The sequence below is a fragment of the Amphiprion ocellaris genome, chromosome 3 (genome assembly GCF_022539595.1).
Source record: "Amphiprion ocellaris isolate individual 3 ecotype Okinawa chromosome 3, ASM2253959v1, whole genome shotgun sequence".
Taxonomy (NCBI): domain Eukaryota; kingdom Metazoa; phylum Chordata; class Actinopteri; family Pomacentridae; genus Amphiprion; species Amphiprion ocellaris.
Genome location: NC_072768.1, coordinates 2566001 through 2590615, shown reverse-complemented (window position 1 = coordinate 2590615; position 24615 = coordinate 2566001). Strand labels below are relative to the sequence as shown.

The window sequence follows — 24615 nt, the reverse complement described above, 5'->3', positions numbered from 1 at the left end:
GGAGGTAGAATGTGAGTTTTTATATGAAGACAGGGGAATCTGTGAGCTCTCTGATGTGCTGAAATAGTTCACAGGTGTGATCTGAGGTTTTTTTTTTTTAAACAGATGAGTGTGTGCGTGGAGGGAGGTGAAGGGGGGAGTCGGGCGGGTGAGGCAGAACTGAAATGACAGGTTAGCAGAGGCCAGTCTGACACAGGAGGCCCAGCCTTCAATATGAGCCCAATACTTCTGGCTATTTCAACAGGCTCAAATTTTCATATACTCTTTTTCAGCAAATTTCTCCGGAGAAGAACTGCCTCCAGTACTCCAGCACATCATTCTTCTGGCTCTCTCCCTTCTTTTTTTTTCTGCGCATGGAGGAAATTTAATTGAGATGCAAGGGAACTTTGCAATTCTCATTTTCTCCTCAGTCAGTAAGCCTCCTGTTTTAGTGCTTATGCCATATGCTTCAGACGTCTCTCAGAAACAACTCTGAAAGCTCTGAGGTCCTTGAACGGAGGGGGGAGACCACATCAGTTGCTGACATTAGTTAGTTTTTTATCAAAGGGGAAGAGGGAGATTGGCTGGGATGGAGCGTCGGCCCTGTCGACTGCTTACACAAGGCATTTCCGTGTTGGTTGTCATGCATGTGTGAAGGCCCTTTCCCCCCCTGCACTTTTGTTTCACATTGTGTATGGTGTCAGCTTGTTTGGAACAGCTGCCTCTGGCTCTGACTAGCAGTGTAACGACTCCAGGCTCTGTTAGGGAGGAAACTGGTGTAACTGGCATCTTTGTCTGCTTTAGTTGGATTTCTGGAGAAATTTAAGTCACAGAAAGGGCGTATCTGGATTGAAAAACTTGCTCTCACTGCACTGTATTGGCGTGATTGCTCGAGGTAACACTTTGAAGACACACAATCCGTAGTGTTTGCATGGTTTGAAATGCACAGTTTGGTTTTGTAAATCACTTCAGACTTTATTTTGTAGCTCAGAGGAACGCTGTATCACCGAAAAAATCTTCACCTCCTTGTACTGTAGGATCAACTTGCAAAAAAACAAGAGATCAGATTTAAATAACCTCACATTGCTACAAGTAATGTAGTAAGCACTAATCTGTACCTGTTAAAAGGCTCTATGCTGAGACTCTCTGTACCTTATGACACATCCATTGCTTTGATCTGCTATGAAAGCCACGGTTCAAACAAAGGTTCACATTTTACTACTTCTCAACACAGCACTGAGTGAATAAGGCCTTTTGTTAACTTGGGCCTGTTAAGCAGTAATTACAAAGGGATTCCTAGAGCATAAAGAACACTTTATATGCCGAGGGTGTCGACTCATTATATATATATATGTGTGTGTGTGTGTGTGTGTGTGTGTGTGTGTGTGTGTGTGGATGATATTGCACAGTGTAGCATGACAATGATCTGCATTTTTCTCACATACCATTTATTGCATGCTCTCTTTGCAATCTCTCATCATCCACCAATGACCCCTGCCAGTTCCCACCCTGCGTTTCCCTGCCCCACCCCCACATCTATCTCTTATCTGTCCTTCCATCCTGCTCTGTTTGTTGATAAGCCGAGAGGCCATTGGCCAGCACACATGGTGCCCATGTGACACTTCAGCAACAGCCTGATGGCCAGATTGGAAGCCCCCATGTATGTGTGTCTGTGTGTGTAATTGGAGGCTGGTTTGAGAAGAGGTCTGGCTACTGTAGCTTTTTTGTTCTCCCTAATCATGACCCCCCTCCCACCCCCATCCCCACCCAGACTCCCCCATCCTTCAGCTTCCCGCCTTGTGAAGTCCCCCCTGGCTTGTCGTATTGCCTCATCCCGTCAGTAACCCCCCAAAACCAAAGCACCGGCTTGTTTTTGGTACACAGTGTCCCAGGTCTTAATCCTATTGTTTGTGGTAATGTCTCCTCATACCAGTCCATTTGACAATATGGATGAGCGCTGCCAGGACAGGGCTGGCTGTATTTATCGCTGGCCTTTCAACTCGACACGTCAAAAATGATGCAACGGAGAGAAAAAAAGCAAAAAGAAAAAGTTGAACAAAGACAACAGATGATGCACGGCGCTACAGCTGGATGCTGAGGACAACCACCACGCTGGCAGCCACTTCATTTAAACAAAAGATCCTAACCGTCTCTTCATATTACATGAAGCACGGAGTGAAAAATGGTTTGCGGTTTTTAATCAAGCCTTTCATAACCTCCACATTTTTTTGCTCCTCTTCCCAGGGAAACAGGCTTGCATGGTGGGTGGGTGAGGACAGAGAGGGAGAGGGGTGGAGTGTTTACAGACAGATATTAAAATGAACATAGAGGTAGTGAATTACACAGTAAGATTAGGGCACTGAGGTTGGGAATTTTAAGGGGTATTGCGCCCGTATTCTTTGACACAGAAACAGGCTATGGGCTCTACCATGTGTGGCCGGCCAACATGGACTAAGTGCTGCTGCCAGCCCCATCACCACTCCTGGCTCCGGCCCCTCTCAGTCATGGAAGGGAAGTGGAGCGATGGGCGGCTGCTGGCGGCCCCTTCACAGATGGCTGCAGGTACAGCGCTACGCTTGGCTGATAACCAAAGGACTTCAAAGCTCAGACGAGTGCTCAAGCCCATTTCTGTCCAGAGCCAGGAGGCAAAAGGCACAGAACAGAGAAAAGGAGACAGCAATAGACAAGGACTGGGGTAGTCAAAAGAGTCAACAGGCATGGAAATGAGCAGCTTTAGCCTTTTCCTTTCCCTCCACTCTCATATTTTCTCTCACATACAGTCATTCTCCACTTATCATCTTCTTATTCAATCATTATAATCTCTTTTTTCTCCAGCCTACATGCTGTGTGTTTCTCATTTCTGTGTTACCATGAAAGCGGTGGTGATGACACATCGTCACGTTAACCCGAAGTGGAAATGAAATGTGACGGTCATTGTTATAGATAGTCACACCTCGCTCTCAAGTCATTTCTTTTCTTCCTAATTTTGTTCAGATCTGGGATTCTCTCAGGATCCCCGTATTCTCCGAGGAAAATCGTTTTCAGTAGACGGTAAACTAACAAGTTCCACATCAAAGGAAGCAAGAGGTGAAATGACGAAATGTGGTGATAGAGATCTTTCAGAGATTTAAAGTTTTAGTCATGCAATGAAGTAAAATAGTCTCTGCATCTGTTTAGTATTCACGTATGTAGAGAAAATGATCCCTTCGTTACTGCTGATGCCTGGAAACCAAGCTTTTATGAGCTTTTAAGGGATAATGTAGAGAGGGAGAGATGTTAAAAACTCATTGATTCAATTAGACATTCCAGTGGCTCCTCTAATAACACTCCAGCCCTGACATGAGAAAAAGCTGAATGTCCCAACTGTAAGAAATATTTCTCCATTGCTGCAATGCCGCTGAGTGAACATCTCTGAAGACACTCAGTTGCAACAGTGAGTGAATGATTATGGCTGTTTCATGGCAGTTTGAGCCTTTTTTATTGAAAAATTGGAATATTTAGGACATTTTTAGGTTTGAAGAAATGGTTCTATCTTTGCTGTTCCTATTAGATGTAACAAAGTGCCTTTCAAGCCATCTTATTTTATTTTAGTAGATTTATAGTAGAAACAAGCACTGTTTGCTAAGCTTGAACCAACTTCTGAGTTCACACAACAGAAACATTTATCAGACACATTTATCTCTGTAAATCTCTGCTTCTATGCTTCTCATTTGCACTCGGTTTATTATTAAAAAAAATTTGAGCATGGCTTCATGGTAAACATGATTAAACAGAATTCTGTTCTTGTTTATGTTGCTAGATCTAAGTGCGCCACAGCATAAAAAAACCCCCAAAAAACAGGCTGCACACCTCTTAGATCCTCTCTTCACTTCAAAGCCTCAGGCGCATTATGGGCAGCCAGCAGCTCTGCCTGGCAGCCTTTTGAACTGACCCCTGCATTCAGTCTGAGAGACAGAGATGGAGAGGGAGAATGGCACCGAGATGGAGACTGACAGAGCTCCGAAGAGTGAGGCAGGGATGGAAGGAGGGGAGGTAGAGGAGCTGGGGGTCGAGAGATGAATAGCATCTTCTGGGGGCCCGGGAACCCTCAGCGGCACTGTCAGAGGTCAGAGGGGAGGGAGGGTGGAGGTGGTGGTGAGTTTGGGCGGGTGAGGGTGAGGAGAGGGAGGGATTTCCACTGTGGGAGGTGGCGGTAGTGCTGTTGGGGGTCGTAGATCTCACCCTTTGTCTCATTTAACCTGCCTCCTCCTGACATCTGGGATCAGTGTCGTGTCCAGTGAGGCGTCTGTCTCCTCGGCTCCCCTGATAGAGCCCAGCAGCTGCTAACACACTGCAACTTGTTTGCACGCCTCCAGCAATTTTAGAGAAGCTGGCCCAGAAAAAGGCCAAAAGTTGACCTTTAGCTATGAGGGACCTGTTCTATTTCCTTCACTGCTCCAGAACAGTCCGGGCCGGGCCACAGAGAGACGCAGACGACATGCGTTAAACTTCAAGACATCTTTAAGTTTCATCCCTCTCTGTAACCTCATTCAGTTCCTTCAAACATTTCTGGATGAAACCACCTCTCACCGCACGCATTTCTATCTTTGCTCACAGTAAAGCATCTTCCAGTATAATGAATCATTATTTACTAACTTCCCACAGCTCCTCTTTTCCATCTGCTAAAATCTCTCTCAGTTATCACTTAAATTGAGAGTCTGGAAACATCTCAGATCCCAGAAACTCTGCAAATTCTTACAGCGCATGCATCGTGTTTTATAAAATGTACTAAACAAAGTTGTGTATAATTGTACAACTCAACTCACATCCTCCTTTTGAAGGTGTTTACCATTCATGCAGCCCAATTTAAATATGTACTTCCCATATGCAAACACACAGTCGGTATGCGGTTGTTAAGCTGATGGTCAGAATAGCCATTTCCTGCCTGGTTTTGGCTGCTATTTGTGACTCTGAGGACACTAAATATAATGAGCTAAAGCCCCGATTTTCACGCTGAATCAGACGTAGAGGGCTGAGTTGGCTAGCCATATTTATTACCTCAACTCTGTGGCCAGAAGGACTCAACAGCCATGTTTACGACACACTGTCAGTTGGATTAAGGACACATATGCCTTTGCTAAATTGGTATGGGAGCACATGTTTGTGTATGTGTGTGTGTGTGCTGTAATCTTTTAAAAGCTGTTTGAATATATTGCGTGCTGGGGCCTCACTTTGTCAAAGAGAAGACAGGCTAGAATAAGAGACGCTACAGTAGGAGAGAAGTTTTCAAAAGAAGAAGATGAAGAGAGATTAAGAGATTAAAACACTTTATTAAGCATGCATATTGATGAGTCACCTGAAGTATGAAGGCAGGAGTACATGTTGAGGCATCGTAAAGGGAGGAAAAAAAGGTATGTAGCCTAAATAAGTCTGATCTGTAGACTTAATAGGCCCCGAGCCCCAGATTCACACACCCCATTGAAATATCACACACTGATGTTGCCTGGAGAAGGTTGTGCACCGTCCCCAGTTTGTGTTTGAAAGGTAAGATAGTACACTAAAGGAGCGGGGAAGAAGAGCAGAATCCAAGCACATGTGGAGGTTATAAAGAGTGCTGATGTAATATGGATAGAAGTCGCCTGTTTCTTCCCCTGTCTGTCATCTTTGAGCCAGTAAAAAGTGGATTTCATGCCCCGGCATCAGCACTTACCATTATCAGACGCACTGCTGGTGTGTGTGTCACAACTTTCCACCGAGAGCAGCAGCTAGAGCATGGTAGCAGAACAATAAGATACGTCCAAACCATTCCCCAACAGCTTCTTTTATTTTTTACAGTTTCTTGTTTGAATGCAGCTGTGTTTTGGAAATAAAGGAAGTGATATCCCTGCCTGTGAGTGGTTGGTCCCCAGGCGTCGGGCCAGGTTGAACTGGTTCCTTATCAGGGTTCATCTCTGGGTTTCCAATGGGTGGGGCATCGAATTAATCCCCCTGGGCGTGTGAATGTGTGTTGTGGCGTAGTAGGTTTGATGCTGCTTGTCACTGCTTAGCTAAGATGCCAGATAGATGTGAAAGTCCTCAGAAGCACCAGTGGTCTATCAGTGAAGACACGTGGAGTCCTGGAAAGCACAGACCGACTGGCTTGAATTCTGCATGTGGTGTTGTACACATCCTTGGTGGACAGGCCTTCTTCCAGCCGTCTCTGTTCGACATTAATGCAGCAGCAGACTCTGACCCACGAGTTCAAGAGCACACCCAAAACCAATGCTTAGTAGACCGTTCCATGGGATGGGGCAGGGTGGGGCGATGATGCCATCTCCTCAAAAACACTGTCCCAGTTCCTCCATCTGACATCTCTTACCCACTGTTTGGCTCTCTTCACAACAGAAATCAATTAGTCGGGGGTCGATACAGCTCTGAAACTTCACAAAGCAAATACCTGTACAATTCATTTGGCCACCCATGCATAAGTAACAAAGGATCACACACAATAAAAACTCCTGCATTTTTGCCTTTTCTTTCTCAGTTGATCATTTTTGTGTGAGAATATAATGTGCGACCAGAGCCTTTAGAAATAAAATTAAGGTCTCCATCTATAAAATGTTCCTTCACAAGCCTCATTCTCCTCTGCAGGGCCTTTTGTCCTGTGAGCATTAGTTTGAATAATGACTAAAATGTTGATAAGTAGCGAACAGGAACCTGTCTCCTTGTGTGTGTTCACATGGGCATGTGTGTCCCCATGTGAACACCAGCACCATTTATTTCTTTTGTCCTTTTCTTACTGAAGAGCCATCCTTTTCAAACCCTCAGGTTGAGGTGCATTGCGAGAGCAGCAAACAAGGCCATCATTCACATTCACACTTAAACCTCATGCAGTCTGTATATTACAGTGCAACACAAGCGGCACGCAACAAAATCCATACCGCTCTGGCTCCTTTCTAATCAATTTGCCATTGTACAATGTTTTCCCCCTTCACATTGCACTCATATGTGCGTCCTCCCCCAGTGTTTTCCATGTCGGGTGACTGTTTCTCGCCTGTAGTTCTCATATGTTGAGCTCATTATATTACATTGTGTCCGGCTGTCATTGTGGATCGTAATGACATAAAGAGGAAGTGTTGTGTACTGGGGTGTTTCTTACTGTGTGTAAATGATAAGGAGTCTGGAAAGTGGTTGCTTATCAGGTGCACGGCCCTGCATGGCCCTGCACTGTGTTTGCAACTGTAGTCAAAGCAGCACAGCTTGATGCATACAGTGGATGTCAGTGCTAGTGCAGTCACGCCTTGAGGTAACAGGTGCCAATGGTTTATGGTTGAGCACGTTTCAGCTCCCTCTTTCTCATTTTATGCTGCCACACATGAGATGTCTGCACAGAACAAATAGTTTCTTCTTTTTTTTTTGTTCCATGTTTGGTGTTTTACTGCTGCAGCAACAAAGACATTATTACCACCACTAGTCTTTCTTTCTTTCTTTCTTTCTTTCTTTCTTTCATCCTCAGTGGGGAGGAAGTTTAGTGCTGTGCTTTGTACACTTACTACACTCGTGATTTGATTAATAAGAAATCCAGCTCAAGCAGAGAGCCACTCTGCCACCCACCCCGCCTCCCTCCTTCCTCTGTCTCCCGCTCATGTGCCTCCTCATCTCCCGCTCCGCTCCTCCACCCTGTGCCTTGGTTCAGTGCCTGGTTAGGCTGACCTGGCAGTATAAACAAGGCTAATGTTTTTCTCACACCAGCCGTTTTATGACCACATTTACAACGTGAATAGCAGCTTCCTTATCTACTGACAGTTGTCCCAGGGAACCAGGCTTCTGCAATAGGACTGTTGCTGCATTGAAACTTTAACCACACAATGTTAGAGCTATGCATGCACCTCTTCCTATCTGAGCTCACTCACATGTGCGACGACTTGTGCATGTTCTTCCTTCTGCATCTATGCATGTGCATTTTGACAAACGCTGACTGAACATGTTATCTCACAGCGAACACAACACGTTGTATCTTTGGCTGTTTGCTTCCAGGAAGAGGGGAGAGTTGAGGGAGTGTCACATTTACAGCAGGCATGTTGTTGATTTACGAGCTACGGAGTCCTGAGCATATCTGAGAAACAGCATTCATATTTGCCTTTTCGTCCGTCCATATGCTAGATGGATTTTTGTCCTCTTTTGTGTGTGGAGCGGAGAGGAATGGGGAGGCAATTCCAACTGGTCAAATACTGTAGTCAGAAAAGAGCATAAAGCCTGATGGAGCAGCAGCCTGCATGACAGTATCTCCCCACAAGCTCGTCTGATGCATTATTCTATAAATAAGCAGAGATGAGAGAGCTAAAAAAGCAGACAGGATGGTCAATAGTGGCCTCCAGAGAGAGGGAGAGAGACTATGTACTGTCAAGCTCCAGCTCCCCCACAGAGGACAGAACTCAGGCAGGAGGCACAAACACAAGGCTAAACTGCTCTGTACGGACAAGATGTTCCTCTTCAGCGGTGTGCTCGCTGTTGCATTTAACCCTGAGTCTGTGTCACGGTCCCTACAACAGGTTTTCCACTAGTGGATCTGTTGGCTGTGATTCCTATATGCATGTAACCTCACTCAAATTAAAGATGTATGTACAAAGAGGTGACAAATTTAGAGCAAACCTGGAGAAATGAGATGTAAATGCAGATGCTTCCATACAGGAGGGATTTGGTGGCTAGATCATAGATGGAACGCCTTTAGTTTGTCTTCTGTGTTTGTAGGGTGTTTGGAAGAAGGGTGGAGGTGCAGCAAGCAACATGCTCGCAAACATAAGCGAAGGAGGGTAAGATAATGCTTTGTCTAGACGGTCATTTCATTACCCAGCGACTTGGCCTACCCCCCCTCTAGCGCCCTCCAGTCCTGCAGACACTGGGATGTCCAGTAAAGACACAGGGTCACCAGAGCGGCTCCGCTGGTGTTAGTAGCCATTAGGCCTCAGGAAGTAGTCCAAATATATCCAGGCCAGGGGACATCGACCAGACAGACGTCACTATGTCTCTGGATAGATCTAGATAGAGGATGTCTCCGTATTGTCTCTCCAATCAGACTTTTTGGTGCAGACTAAGGTTGGAGCAGTTGCTTTAGTGATTGTTTTTAATGTAATTTTTGGCTATTAATGTGCAAAAGGATTACATCTAATTGTATCCCTTCAATAGTTTTTAATTGTGATTCATATAAAGTGCAGAACTTTGAGGACAGGCATGACTGAGTTGAATGATAAGCAGGTTTTATATTAAAAGACTATTTGTATACAAAGGACTAATTGGCAGGTCTGCTGGTGTCCAAAGGCGTCCTCATCAATACTCTGTCAGTATAAATGACGGGTTTAATAAAAGACAGCAAACAGAAGCAGGTCACAGGCGAGAATGTGAGGGCCACTCATGGCCCCGCTCTCCACGCTCTATTCTTCTGCCCTCCCTTTCAGTCCATCTCTCACCCTCACATGGCATGCAGAACGGCCCTGATCCTCCCAAAAAGAAGATTAACAAACCCCTGACAGAGAAGTAATCTCTCTGAAAACATTGACTATTACCATTTCAACATGCTGCCTCTAAACAGTGGAAAATGCCTCTCTGGTATGCTTAATTGCAGTGTGTGGGACACACAGCGTTCCTTTAGGTATGCTAAATGGAAAGCCTTGGCTACTGAAGGCATTCCAACGTTGTAAATGTACAACAATGGACCTTTACAGTTTTGTGCTTGGCATAGAGTTCAGAAATTCAAATAAACTTCAAGAAGACATTTTCAAGGGAAGGTCTTCTGCACTGTGTTGTTTCTGACAACAGCATAGAGAGTTTGGTCGTTCAGATTCTACATCATAAATATGTTTGAACTTTAGTTTGAGTGAGGACTGATTCACGAGGACTCGAGCCACTTTCCCAATGAAGTATAATTGGTCACATTGTTGCCTGTGTATGTTGTCATGAGATAACATTCCGGCCATTTGACCTCTTACTTTTGGTTCATTTAATTACTTATCAGTGTTCTGCACAAGGCTCCTAACTGTAGTGCTATTTGTGCGGCTTTTGTGTCAAGAGCAGCTGTGCAGAATTTCTTAACAAGTCCAGGCTGAATTTCAAGAGTTTCCTGTGCATTTCTAAATATTTTTGTCAGCTATATTTCAGAGCCCTTCCTCTAATTTAGGGGAAACATGGGTGGCCTTCAGTTCATTGCACTGCGGAGGCAAGGTCAAATGAACTCTTTGACCACATGTTAAAACTGACAGAGAGTCAATGAGTGACTAAGATCAGAGAGGAATTCATGCGATGCAAATGCAAAGAGCAGCGAGGCTCAATCTGGCCTTGTAAAACCCAGAGCTATCCATAATCCTGCTGGCAGATATGTAATGCTGGAATTTTCCATAAGAGGAACAGGCTGGCTCTGTGTCCGTCCATCCATCTTTGTGTCCATCAGTCTGTGCCTGTGATTATCCTGTCAGGCTCTCAGTCACACACTGTTGACACTGCTCTGTGACGCAACCCATCATTCAAATTATTTTTAGCGTAAAGTCCAGGCACAGGAATTGGTAATCCAAGGAGTGACATCTGGCCTTCAGGGCTTATCTGATTAGCAGAGAGCCTTGCCCCTAATAGCCTAGCGGGCGTTCTTCATTACCTCTCTGGACCAGCCATACCTTCGGCACTATGCATGAAGTGACCAGGCGTGGGGGCATTAGTAAAAACAAAAGCCTACATCCTAATGAACATACGCACAGATGTGATTGAGGCTTAAATATCAGCTATATGAAGCATGGAAGTGCTGCGCTAAATCAGCTACTGTACACCACTTGCCAAGCTTACAGTGAGCTCTCTAATATGCGCTACAGCTTCAATCCTGCTGCATTAGGGCTAAGACCAGATGACCAAAGAGATAACTACTAAGTCCGAGCAAGGCCGCAGGAGAAACTAACAAAATTCTAAAAAGGTAGCAGGAGAAAAGGTCAGGAGAGTTCCAAAAAATAAAATAAAATAATTTTTTTTTTTTTTTTTTTTTAAATAATTGAGGCAAAGTATAGTGGAGGGCTGCCAGCTTCCTACTGAATTAATCATCATCTCTGCTGAAAGGGCTAATAATGACAAAGTGACCAGGCATGTCCCCTCCTCTGTGCTTTCTGTCCGCAGAATGGAGTGCACAATTATACAAGGCGTCCCATTTCGGAGGGAGTATGGTCCTTTAATTATCTTTAACAGAACAAAACTTCCCAGCTTTCAAGATGTCCATTAAACACACAAAAGCAGCAATTTTTTCCAGCAGTAAACACAGTTTAAGGGGCTGTTTGTGTGGGTTATGTTAGTGTGTGTGTGTGTGTGTGTGTGTCTGTGTGTGTGTGCGTGCATCAGATCGTAACATTCTTTGAATCATGCATCAGTTGATCAGCAGCAAGGTCTAATTGTGTGTGTGGGCGTTGGCATGGCCAGGTGGAAGCTCTTAGTTTGTTAGCAGTAAACTAATTTCGGGTTTACTGGAAACTGTTTAAACATAGCATTACTACAAGTCGCATATAATCTTCCTTGTTCTGTAATAATCATTTCAATGCTACAAACAAGCCTGTTTGCAAAGAGAGAGATAAAGAAAGGGACTATTTTTGGGCCGTTGTTTGCTTGGAGAAGCTTTTGCTTATTCTGAGGCAGCTTGTTCCCAGGAGTTCAGAGCACAGCCTCGCTGCAGTTTTGCTTTTGTTTTGTTGTCTTCAGGATCTGTGGTTGAGAGGGAGTTCAATGCCCCTCTCCTGTTTTCATAGTTACTTGAACAAAATTTCTTCCACCACCTTCCCTAAAGTGAGTAATTGTGTACCAATAAATGCAAGGGCTGGGTTGTGTAGTGGGGAAGGAAATTGCAGTCATTCCCTGAGATTTTTTCTTGGCTTCTTTCTGTGTATGATTTTGTATTGCTCCTCTGTCTCTGTAGAGTGTCCCATGAAAGGGTATTCTTTTAGTATTCACTCAGCCTATTTACTTTGCTGCAGATGGGAACAGTGGGGAAATGGCATTTCCTCTGCTTGAACCAGTGGCTTGCATAAGCAGTATTCAATCTAAATCTGCTTATCTGTTTGCTAACCTTTTGGCTTTTTCATGTTATATAACAATATAAAAAAATTCTTTACCGTTCATTGTATTAAAAAACAGTCCCTGTCCCAGTAGTTTTAAAGACGGATGCTTTACTACTGAAATATGAAATAATAGTCCCACTTAAAGACGGTTTAATGCCAAAGCACCAAATGTTTAATGAAAGGTTACTTTGTAATTGTTACTTTGCTATGATGTCAAAGAGTTCAGGGGGTTAACATGTTGACGCATCAGCGTAGACACTTGGTGTTTTAATGACCTGCTCTGACCCAAGCTGTCTTTATTTAAAGCTTCTGGCTACCACTCATGTTTCAGACACTCTCAAATTCCTAACCTCTCACTTTCATTCCCCTCCTGTCTTCCTCGCTCCTCCTCTCTGTCCCCCTCTTCTCACAGGTATGGCCTCGCAAGTGCAAGTGTTCTCCCCTCACACTCTCCAGTCAAGTGCCTTCTTTAGCGTGAAGAAACTGAAGGTGGAGCAGAGTTGTAACTGGGATATGACAGGGTACGGCACACACAGCAAAGTCTACAGCCACAACAGCAGCAAGAACGTGTCAGCCACTAGTGGCCCCCTAGGCATCAACAGCTCCCTGCAGGTCGCCAGCTCCACCCTGCCCTACGAGCAGGCGCTCATCTTCCCAGCCAGCGCGGGCCACATTGTGGTCGCCTCAGCCAGCAGCACTTCGGGGGCCGTGGGGTCTCTGCTGGGCAGCGGGGGTGGAGGCAGTAGCAGCAACAGTAGTGGTGGAGGTGGCGGGGGTGGCGGTGGTGTGGGTGGTGGGGTTGGAGTTCACAACCTGACCCGCCGCAGCACGGTCAGTCTCCTAGACACCTACCAGCGATGCGGGCTTAAACGCAAGAGTGAGGAGCTTGATAACAACAGCAGCGTGCAGATCATTGAGGAGCACGGCCCGCCAATGATCCAGAACGGAGCAGCGAGTGGAGCCACGGTGGCCACGGTGGCCACTGCCACCTCCACGGCGACATCCAAGAACAGCGGCTCCAACAACGAGGGGGACTACCAGCTGGTGCAGCATGAGGTGCTCTGCTCCATGACCAACACCTACGAAGTCTTGGAGTTCTTGGGACGAGGAACCTTCGGACAGGTGGTCAAGTGCTGGAAGAGGGGCACCAACGAGATAGTGGCGATCAAGATCTTGAAAAACCACCCGTCGTACGCACGGCAGGGCCAGATCGAGGTCAGCATCCTGGCACGTCTCAGCACGGAGAGCGCAGACGACTACAATTTTGTGAGGGCCTACGAGTGCTTCCAGCACAAGAACCACACGTGCCTGGTATTTGAGATGTTGGAGCAGAACTTGTACGACTTTCTCAAGCAGAACAAGTTCAGCCCTCTGCCACTCAAATACATCAGACCCGTGCTGCAGCAGGTGGCCACAGCGCTAATGAAACTGAAGAGCCTGGGGCTGATCCACGCTGACCTGAAGCCAGAGAACATCATGCTTGTGGACCCCTCTCGACAGCCCTACAGGGTCAAAGTCATTGACTTTGGCTCTGCCAGCCATGTGTCCAAAGCGGTCTGCTCCACTTACCTACAGTCCAGATACTACAGGTAAGAGCAGCAACTTTGACAAAATTATTGACCTGTTATGAAATGGATATGAGGGACTTAAGTTAGAAATTTTATGCAAACAAAGCAGAAAGAGCAGAAAATGTGGTCCTCTGTTTGTTCCTGTTTGCTCTGTTTGGCTGATCATTGTTCTTCCTGCATCTTGTTTGATTTATCGTTGCTTTAATAGGAATGTTTTCATAGTTGAGCTGATTATTTGGCCAAATATCCAGATTGGCTTCCAACCTTATGAGCTGCTGCTGAAGTCCTCCCTTCTGTCCAATTCTGTCTTTTTCTTTTTGCTGTTTGCCCCCCCTAGTTAACTGCATTCCAGCATGATGCAGGGCAGTAAAACTCAAAGGCTTGATGAGTAGCCAGCTGCTTATTGTGTGATAAAAACAAGCATGTTTTAGTGTTACTTTGATGGTTGTACAAGAACTCTAGTTACCTTACAACTTACTGATGTTCTGGTAAAGACGTGACAGGGAATATCTGAAGCAGTGATGTTGTTTAGGATCCCTGAGAGGTTCCGGGGAGGTTCTGCTTTTTCAGTAGTTTCAGATCTAAAAGAAAACCCCTTGTATATGAAGGGCACCAATCATGTGGGGTGGCAGTTTGCCCACAGGCCTCTATTCACCCTTCTGCTCACTGGGCCCCCAGACCCTCAGCCCCCCATCACCGTAGCTGGCTCCCATTTCCCCCAGGATAGGGATGAGGGGTCAGCCCGAGTTCTCCTGTGATATGTGCTTGTAATCCACACCAGCGGGCCCTGCATTAGAACCAGATGACTCTCTGGGAAGACCTTTCTTTCTTCTCCCGGTGCTTTTTTAAACAAAATCTTTTTCACCCATAGCAAACAGCGTGTTTGGGTTTCAGCAGAGGCAGCATTGGGAGGGTGGGGGGGCCGTGCAAGGTATCAAACAGTGTCCGTGTTCTGTACAGAGAGGAGCTTTGTTTGGGGTTCTGGCCTGGTGCTGGGACTGAGGATGAACAGGTGTGTGTGAGCCATGCTACTACAAACACCCACACACACACACACACACACACACACACACACACACACACACACACACACACACATGCCAGGTGGTGGCTCTGCAACTGTGCATAGTGCAGATTCTGTGGAGAGAAGTTTGTGGTCTCTGTTTAGTAGATTCTGTTGATGGAAGAGTTTGGTTTTGTTATCTTTACAGTTTATCACAGGCTTTTTTTAAAATGCGCCACACTGCAGACCATTGTTTTCCATTAAAGCAGGCCGATACTGACAACAGAGAGAACTCAGAGTGAGCAGTAATGGGATTCAAACTGCCACATCCACTGCATTAACACTTTTTATCACATCTGACATGTATATTGTTTTAACTGAGCTTTAGTGTTTATCAAACTCAATTTTATCAACACATCTCCTCGGCTGTCCTTAAAACGAACCGCAGTGCATTAAGAACCTTGTGTGGGAATTGGATTGTTCATGCCAACAGGCCAGTGCTGTTATATCAGTTTAAGCAACTCATCCTGAAGTAAACACCACTAGTAGCCTGTTGTTGCTCCTCACTGTAGGTCAACAAGCAGGTTATAAAATCCTCCTGTTTGTTTTCTCTGGGAGTGATGAGTGGAGGAGAGTGTAGCGATCATCCCTTCATTTCCTCTTGGCAGCGGACGAGTGGAAAGAAAGATTCACATTGACCAGAAAATTACCCACAAGTCACCAAAGACCTAAAAACCAGGGACTTGGTGACCCTGGTTTGAAACGCTGGGAGCAGAAAGAGTGTCTATGTGTGTGTGTGTGTGTGTGTGTGTGTGTGTGTGTGTGTGTGTGTGTGTGTGTGTGTGTGTGTGTGTGTGTGTCACAGGGTTTTCTGTGCTGCATAGCGACTGTGCTTTACCAGGACTCATTGTGAGGAATGAGGCAAGTCTTACAATTCAATTCAAAGGATGAGCTCACGGGAGATGAGCGCTATGGGTGTCTTAACATTGTATGCAGTTCGGGCAGCAAACAAACTTTGGCTGCGGGTAGAGTTCATAGCGAGTTCAAAAGCTTAGAGGAGAACATCAAACCATCTTTGATGATTTGAGATGAGAAGATAGCGGGGTAGTTTCTGTTGCTTGCACCTTTGCAGGGTGGAGATTACGTACAGGTGTGCTTTTCCAGCTCCAAATAACTGCCTCTGTGTTACTCTATATCCTCCACAATAGCAACTGCATCCCTGTGTTGTACACCTCTTGTTAAATATAATATTTGAGTTTGTGATTGATGAGGTAAAATCACCCCATAGAATGACAGAAAGGAGGGATTGTGGGAGTCTTTTTTATATACATGACACAGAATAAAGAGTCATTTTAAACCCATTGTAGACATAATAAACCGACAGTCATTATCAGTCGCTTCTGCCTCCATCAATTTGCTGTTTGCATTTTAGATGTCATACATATTATTTGCTGTTGATGTTGTATATGCTGTAACAGCCTTGCAAATGAGTTATGGATTTTCCACAAGGTTGACTCATGCAAATAAAATACCAGCATTCAAGGTAAACAAGAACAGCTCTGGTGGTGCTTAGGGTTTCAACTTTGTTCGCTTCAGCGCTTAACAAATACAGGGTCATGTTGCTGAGCTCATCTGTTCTTGTCAAACACGCCTGTCCACTGGACCTCTATGCTTAGCGAAACTGTATTTTAATAGTCCCCCCCTATGATTTTTAAAATGTATTATCACCCTAAAATCTCTGTCACATCATCCTGTTAGTGATTCTGTGGTGTGTACGTCATCATGATTACATCACTGAGGGCCCTAACCCCAGTCCTACGTCTTCTACCCTCCTTTCCTGTTTGTCTTCTGCGCACTTCCCTATAGCTAAAGATGTAACAGGTAAGCTGGCTAGTCAAGCTTACTCTGTGCCAGATAAAGGGATTATTGTCATGTCCCAGCTGAGCATTTTTGTCCTATTTATCTCGTTGGGGTGAAGGCCGTGAGATGGGTGGAATGCCAGAAGGCATTATTTAAGTTTATGTAAAGTTTCCTGAGGCGGTTCAGCTGGTTGGAGCCGGACCTGTGATGACTGGCGGTTAGTGAAAGGAGGTGTGATGCACAAACAGAGGATTGAAGGAGACACTCACCCTACATGACTGTCTGCTGCACTGTCCTAAGCCCTTGTCATTTAAGGATGTCTCCTGCGCTGTTTCCGTGTCTTTATCTATTATAGGTGTGCATTCGTCTGGAACTCATGTCTGGACCATGCATGTGACTTTCAGACCTTATTAAAATGGGTTCCTGCACCTGTGTTAATCTTGAAGAGTCAAATAATGCAAATAGCCAAACAAGCATCCACAGACATGTAGTTTTCTAGTATATTTATGTAATATTACTGTCTTTTCCCCTCTACAATGAAGCTGGATACTATTTTGTTGCATTGGATGATGCTCCAACAGTCATTTGTTTCCATAGGAGCTCCCTCTTTGTTATAAAGTAGCTCCAAAGCAAACTGTTCATAGTATAGATGTGAGCATTATCCAGAGAAGTGATTTTTACTTGCTTCGAGGGCCACTGACAGGATTTTGTATGAGAGTGGAGGCTGCAGTCTTTGAGGCAAATATGTAATTACCTGAGTATGTATGAATGTGTTCTGTAAATGGGTTAATCACGGCACTAGGTAGAGACACAGAAATAAGAATTTCAATGCGCTGATCGTTCGCTGCATATGACAATAAAGCCTTTGAATCCTTGAATCACTGAAATCAAGGAAATAGGTGGGTGACCTGGCTGGTTAGTACATTTGTGTACCTTTGTGTGGACCTACTGAACACTTACAGCGTCATGCCATGAGTGGACAGGTTTATCATTCTTTCTTTGTGTGAAACTCAGTAACATTTTTAGTGCCTTCTGAGACAGAAAGGCTATTTCAGTGGATGTTTTACACCAGCTTGCTCAGTTTGCCTCAAGACAGAGGGACAGAGAAAGAGACAGAACAATTTCCTCTAGCAATTAAACATGTTAATATTAAAAACCCACAGGCCAGAAGCTGTAGTGCACATAGTGGACACGTGTCAGTACCTCCAGGTTTCCAACCAGTTGTTCAAAATGCACACTGCAGAGGTACAGCCTGAGGAATTAGCCTATTAGACATTGCGGGTGAAAGGAAAATGAGTCAACAGCGTCTCAGAGGGAGGACCGATCTTGTTGATTTCACCAGTAATCTGAAGTGGCCAGTGCTGTGTGTGCTCTCAGTGTTATCAGTGTGAAGCTAAAGGCCTCTGGCGGATGAGATCTTAGTGCGTCCGAGCGGAAAACCTCAGAGAAAGCTCATATTGTGGAACTCATTCTACTTTTAGACTCCGTGTCTTTATTTGTGTAGGCACTAAAGACGGGTGCAGTCGAAGACACCCCCAGCCTTAATAAGTGATGAAATATCTGCATCTCCATCACAGGTTGTTGCGGCCGCTGCTTCGGCTGAGTGTAAGACGAGTCTCTGCCCCCACCTGTCTATCTATCTCACTATCTGTTGGTAGCTTTGCACAACCAGAAAGACAGGACAGGCGTTCCAGCACATTTACCCTGCCTCCGTGCGAAACATCAAGGGGTGTTTTAATGAATGAGGTTGCTATTAGTTACTGTTCTGTGAAGCGTGTGTTAAAGTGTATGTGCCAGAGAGGAAAGGGGGGAGAAAAGGTAGGTAAACGGCAGGATCAGGTTGCTACAGAGGAAAAGATGAATTGGAAAGAAGACGTATTTGCTCAGTGGTTGTTAACAGTTGCATCTAGATTCTCAAGAAAGTATCTCGAGCGGGAAGCAAAATGTGGGAGAGAGACTCATTGGGTTGTGTGGAAGGTTGTTGTTTTGCATTCCTCACCAGTTACCTGGATCAGTGCGCTTTTTCCCCAAGCAGTGGCAGATTATTACTAATGCAGATGAGCTTTCATTACCTTCAGCTTGACTGCGCGGCTGTTGAATCTTGTTACTTTTTTTCTGCTCACTTTCAAGTTGCTGTGTTTTATATTTAGCTTCGTCTTTCCAGCTTGTGACCACTCAGGGCTCAGGGATCATCTTGTTGTTGTTGACTGCAGATGCTGAAGTCACTGGTTCCCATCAGGTACCCGGTGTAGAAGAGAACGACCCCTAAAATGATAATTACTGCACCGTGTATTCACGATTGTGCTTTTTATGACAGTCATAACACCTTAGTATGCATGACAGGATCCTAATAACCTGCTTCTCATTTATAATTTGCCTCTGGGCAGCTCTTCCATGTGTCTCCACAGAGCAGTCAGCAAGCAGGAGACATGTAGCAGCTAAGCTAATTAACTACCGTAGTCAAGCATATGCATTGGAACATATACAGTCGTCTGGTGCTCGCAGTCATTTTGGCAAATAGTGAATGAGAATTATTTCGCTCTTGAGGAAGAATGCGAACTTTGCCACCCAGCTAATGGATACACACCTATCAATACACTCTTTGCTTCCTTTTGCACACCTCTTCTATGCGTGGGACTGTGTGCTGCTATGATAAAATGGAGCTTTCTGAGTTTCACCACATCGTTTTATCCAGGCTACTTGTCTTTGTTCTGCCTCACAGTTCAATTTCCATACATTTCCCAGGATATTAAGCTGACGGAAATTAAGCAGCCTTGATAAAACACAGCAAGCCGCCCACTCAGGCTCACTAAGGCTGCAATCTCTCTGCTCTATATTGATTGGCTTATTTGAAACATAGGATTTTTCTCCACCTAAGCTTTTGGGTTGTTTAGCAAATGACGGCGAGTTGCAACTTAGCCGACCTCGCACGTGTTCGAAGAGTCGCTGCATATCTCTGCAAGCTAGAAAGATCATTAAAATGTCCAGGTTTGCAGGGTTATGACCACAGAGCAATGGAATTTTATTCTCATGTGAGCCTGAAAATCATTAACAGGACAGGTGAAATTTTTCACAGCAGTAGTCGTGTATTAATTTTCCTGTTTGCCAGAGATTTGTCTTTTTTTTCCAAGCACCGGTGGGTTGGCAGGGTGATGACTGCTATCAGCGGTTGACTGGCACAGGTGCCCCCGGGTCTAAATAAATCATGAGGCCTCCTGCTGATCCCCCTCCTTCCACCTATTCCTGTACGCCCGCTATCCCTCCGCAGGGAACTCCAGAAAGGGGGTAGCCCCCACCACCGCATGCTGCTCCTTCCCGCTCTCCTTCCCTTTTCTCTTCTTTTTCCCGCCTCCCCTCTCACCTCTTCCATCCACTTACATGAATATTTAAAAGGTAACACCAGGACGGAAAATATGCAGCAAGGGCAATGAAGACTTGCTAAAGAGAAGAAGAAGAAAAAAAACAAAGAAATGTTCACTCTGGGACCCTGAATTTTTCCTCATTTAAGGCAGGTCATGGGATGAAATTCAGAGTGGTCTAATTACAGAGGCAGAGCATTAGAAAGGCGGTGAAAAACAGACCCAACAACAAGCAGACAGAGAGACAGACAGAGAGAAAGACAGAGAAAGAGTGATCCAAGCAATAGCTGTCCAGCTGGGTAGAAGACTGGGGGGTTAGGGGAGGTCCGGCAGGGACCTGCAATTGGCTCCATCCTGGCTCTGTGTGTGTGTGTGTGTGTGTGTGTGTGCGTGCGTGCGTGCGTGCGTGCGTGCGTGCGTGCGTGCGTGTGTTCGGCACTGATTGCCACTGTGACAGAGAATGCCTGGTGTGCAGAGGCCCATGCAGGCTCCCATGAAGTTTTCTACAGAACAAAACAGATGCATTTGTTTTCTCAATTGGCGGAATTTGCTAATGTGCATATGAGGGTAAATAGTTTGGCTAATTTGCGGCAGGCAAGTGGGCAGAGCTCTCCATTGCTCAGCCAGCCAGCTGGGGCCCCTGTGTGGAGAGAAAAAGAGGCTTTGATGACCCCCCCCTCCAGCCACCATCACCACCACCACCACCTCTCTCTCTTTTCCCTCTCTCTTCATTTAGCATCATCCCTGGCTCCACACAGTAACTTGATTTTCCTCTAACTACCATCTTAACAAATTTGTCTGCTCTGCTTTTATATCCCGCCCCTCCCTCCCTGCCTCCCCCTTTCTATTTTAATGTGTTCATCACGTTTGATAGAAGATGTTCGACAGCCCAGTTAAACATAGCTCATATTCACGGTGACAGTTGTCGCTCTATAAAAATGTTGCTATTTTTCATTGCAGATGGCAGAATTAAATGAGGCACTGTTCTAACCACACAGGCTATTTTCAGCCCCACTCATAAAGGCATAAAAAACAACGACAATTTGGATTCCAATTATTAATGGCATGCTCTCCTCACATTTGTGGCACTCTGTTTCAGATAGGATCAAGGATGTTTTACTAAATATTTCACTTTAGTTAGGAGGATAATATGGAAAAATACAAGATATAAAATTAGACTACAGTCGAACAACTGATAATATCTCATGTTGAGCAACAACACAGTCATGATTTACAGGAAGTTTTTGTGTAATAATGTAAGCAATGGGAAGGGAAGTTCCAGATTTGACATTTATCAACACAGGATTTGATGCAGCCCTTCTTTAGCGTTGTGAAGTAGTCTGCTGTGAAGTCTTACAGGCTGTTTCCACATAACTTACACCGTCATTCTTTTATTGACCTTGTGTCTCCTCAAATATGGACGTCTCCGGGGGGTTTCTGAAGATGATCCAGGGGAGCTTTCCATAAAAATAGCTTTTTTGGAATATAAAGGCCTCTCTAGATTTCTTTTGAAGCCATGCGCTTGTCATAAAATGGGTCTGAAGCAAATCCTATTTCACCCAAGCTTGATAAATAATTTAAAATGACTAATAGCGCCTTGTGACAGAGAATGTATCGCTGTGGTGTATCAGATTGCGGTGGTTTCGGCCTGAGGCGTAATTTGTTTGGAAAAATAATTACTCCTGTATTGGATCTTGGTTAAATATTAAAAGGGTTAGCATTAGGAATGGGGCAGCATCCAAGTGTGTTTTAGTCTGGGCAAACCCGCAGCTTTAGACATCACCGCTGCAGACAGGCTGCCTGTATTTTATTGCTTAATACAAACTGCTACATTGCTAAATTTCATAAAGAAGAGCATTGCAAACTAATGAACTTTCTCTGTGTGCTCAGCCACTGAGCTCTGAAGACTAATCCCTGTGTTTTATGAGCGAGGAGCGTCGGATTGTCTGTTGAGTTCAGCTGGTTATTGAGTGCACAAGCTGGGGGGCACCAAAAGAGCATTAAGACGCTATATATCAGCCCGCAGAGGAAAGAAAACACACAAAAAAAGAGAGCATGTTCCAGTGAGATTGTAGATAACAAAAAAGAAGAAAAGGCAGTGATATTTCAATAAAAATGCAAAGAGAAAGGAGGAAGAAAACTAAAGAAAAAGAGAACAAATTAATCAGTCGAAATGTGAGCAGCGGCTGCTCAAGCGTACGAGGCAATTTGGCGTGTATGTTGTGTATGCGACTGGCTGATTAAACAGAGGATATGTCCTGCCCTGCTATACAGAACCTGCCCCATGTTGCTTAAACCACCTAATGGTCAAGCAATTACAAAGGTTTTTTTCTTTTTTGTTGCACATGCGGACTCCTATACAGTAAACACATGCGACGTGGCAGCAGGTGTGCTCCCACCGGCGATCTCTGAGCTGAGACAACACAACATCTCAGTGTGTGTTATCAGCATGAACTGGACATAACTCACATCACCCCTTTAAACACAGCAGGGACATCAGGGAGGCAGCAACACCACCACGCAGTCTTTCATTACAGCCAGAATCTATATATCATCAAACAGATGGCTTCTCTTTAAACAAATACAGTTGTCCTTGTACCCAGCGTAAGGGAATTACATGAGATTTTTCTTTTCACCCCCCCTCTGTGGCTCATTTTTATGATCATATTTCCATATTCACTCTGGCTTCAAACAGAGTCTATATGCCATCAACATACATAACATCCTTGAAGTAGAATTTCAGAGCTCATTCACCAAAAAGTGGATGCAGACAATTTCCTAAGAAGGCTTGGACATCATGTGAAGACATCAGTGCTCAGAGCGTACTGTACATATGTCACACAAACCTATGAAGACACAACCCTGGATCCCGTACAAGCTGCTTTCAACACGCACAGAAACTAATGCATAATAGTCGCATTTGAGTGGGAAATGCATTTCACATCAATGACTTAAATAAAATGTCCTTGTAGTGGAAGTGTAGGAGTGTATACGTGCCATTTCTACCGCTCTTTTTTGGGGGGGGTTTTTGGTCTTGTGTTTGTGTTGAAATGAATGAAAAACATTAACATGCATCACTTCTTGAGTTCTAAAAAGAGTCTCTCTGTTGCGGCCGTCGTCATGGCAACCAAGGCTCTTGTTCCAAAAATTGTCCGTTTGCCTCTGAAGGTCCAACACCTGAACTAGACCGGGGCTGTTTTGATCTTCCTGCCTGCCCCAACCGACAGCTGTGTACTTTGGAGACAGGGAGGGCCCTTGAGCCACACTCTCATCTCGCTGCTATTGTTTGCCCAGGTGGGCCAGGACGCCCTATCTTACCCCACCTCCCTCTGCCCGGCTCTTCTTCTCCTCCCTTTCTCTATCACATTCCCTTTCTGGCTCTCTCGATCTCTTCCTCTCTTTCTACCTCGCTTCTTTCTGTCTTTGTTCCACAGGGACCTGTGGTCTAACTGAAGCTCTCGGTTACACAAAGAAACCCAAATTGGCTTTCATCTGCAGCCTGTTACCAGCTGTGTACATTGTGCATTTGTGCTCCCTCTCTGCGCAGAAAATGTATAGATTTTACCCATGACAATGTTATTATTGTTGGCTTTGAGTCATTGCTCTCCCTGCAGAACTGCTTTCCTCTTTTAGAGCTCCAGTGTAGGTTTATAATTTCTTATTAAAGTCTTTGGCATGTCTTTCTCAGCGCTGTGTGCTCCGTGATTTTTGGTTTTGAAGCAGGCTTAAATTGCAAAAAAATAGGATGATGGTGAGAAACCCACAAAAGCCCCTTCCCAGCCTTCACTCTGTGTTGATGTGTGTGCCAGGCTCTTGACATAACACATGTAGGTGCTGGAGGAGCACAAAATGCCCCAAAGGCCCAAAGTCCCAAACCAAACCTGTTATTCACAGCATCACCATGGCGACAATGAGGCTTCAAGCCAGAAACAAAGATGTGGTTTTTTAGGTGTGCTCATGTCCCGTTCCCAAAGTGCGTGAAGGAGAAAGAAAGATGGCCCATTTAGGTTGAGCAGAGTTTTCTGGCTTTGTGTACAGCTCTGCTCAGGTCGCAGAGAAGAACAGCTGAGAAAACAGCAGGGAACTTTCATTAGTGATCCCTGTAGCCCTTGTCCCTTTTGCCCCTCTTTGCCTCTTTTTACAACTTTCCATCCGTTGTTTCCATCCATCATCTGTCCATCCCTCCTTTCCTCTCTCCATTTCCTTTATCCTGACCTCTGTCCCTCACATACATCTGCCTGGCATTTCAATCATCACATCCACAAGCCATATAGGATCACAAATCCTCATCCCATGCAGCTGGCCATAAGGGCAGAGAGCTTCAGTTTATGCGACAGTACAGTATTTCTGCATGCACTCGTTGGATGTTTGAGCAGAGGCTTTGCATGAGCATGTTTGAGAATACACAACAAACCCCTGGAAATGTGAGATGCGCTGACTTTCAAAAGAAATATCTCACGGACATCTTTTTCTCTCTGTAACATGGGCTTGTTTTATGGCACAGAATTGGGTGCAGATAATGTACAAATATGGGCCTTTTCTTTGCTTTTGCCACAGTAAACAGGTGGTTGAGGGAAAAGGAGGTCAGATACTTTACTTTCTTTGTGTGTGTGTGTGTGTGTGTGTGTGTGTGTGTGTGTGTGTGTGTGTGTGTGTGTGTGAATACTAACAGGTGTATGCCACACTGAAATATCTGCACCCATAAGCATCACAGGCGCTCGTGCTGCTGACGAAGTTAACTCTGCCGCTCTTGAATCAGTTAAAAGCGAGTGTTACCGCAGGAGGAGAGAGTTTTACAGACTCCTTAA

At 45.0% G+C, this 24615-nt stretch overlaps 1 protein-coding gene across 3 annotated transcripts in view; it reads left to right on the top strand.

The window, feature by feature from the left end:
- The window catches only part of hipk2 (homeodomain interacting protein kinase 2), a 72454-nt gene that overhangs the window by 3708 nt on the left and 44131 nt on the right, over positions 1–24615 (top strand). For all 3 annotated transcript variants that reach the window (XM_023281321.3, XM_023281319.3, XM_023281318.3), the window contains exon 2: positions 12430–13606. In XM_023281321.3, the coding sequence (XP_023137089.1) occupies positions 12430–13606 (1177 nt within the window). The remainder of the gene's footprint in view (positions 1–12429; positions 13607–24615) is intronic.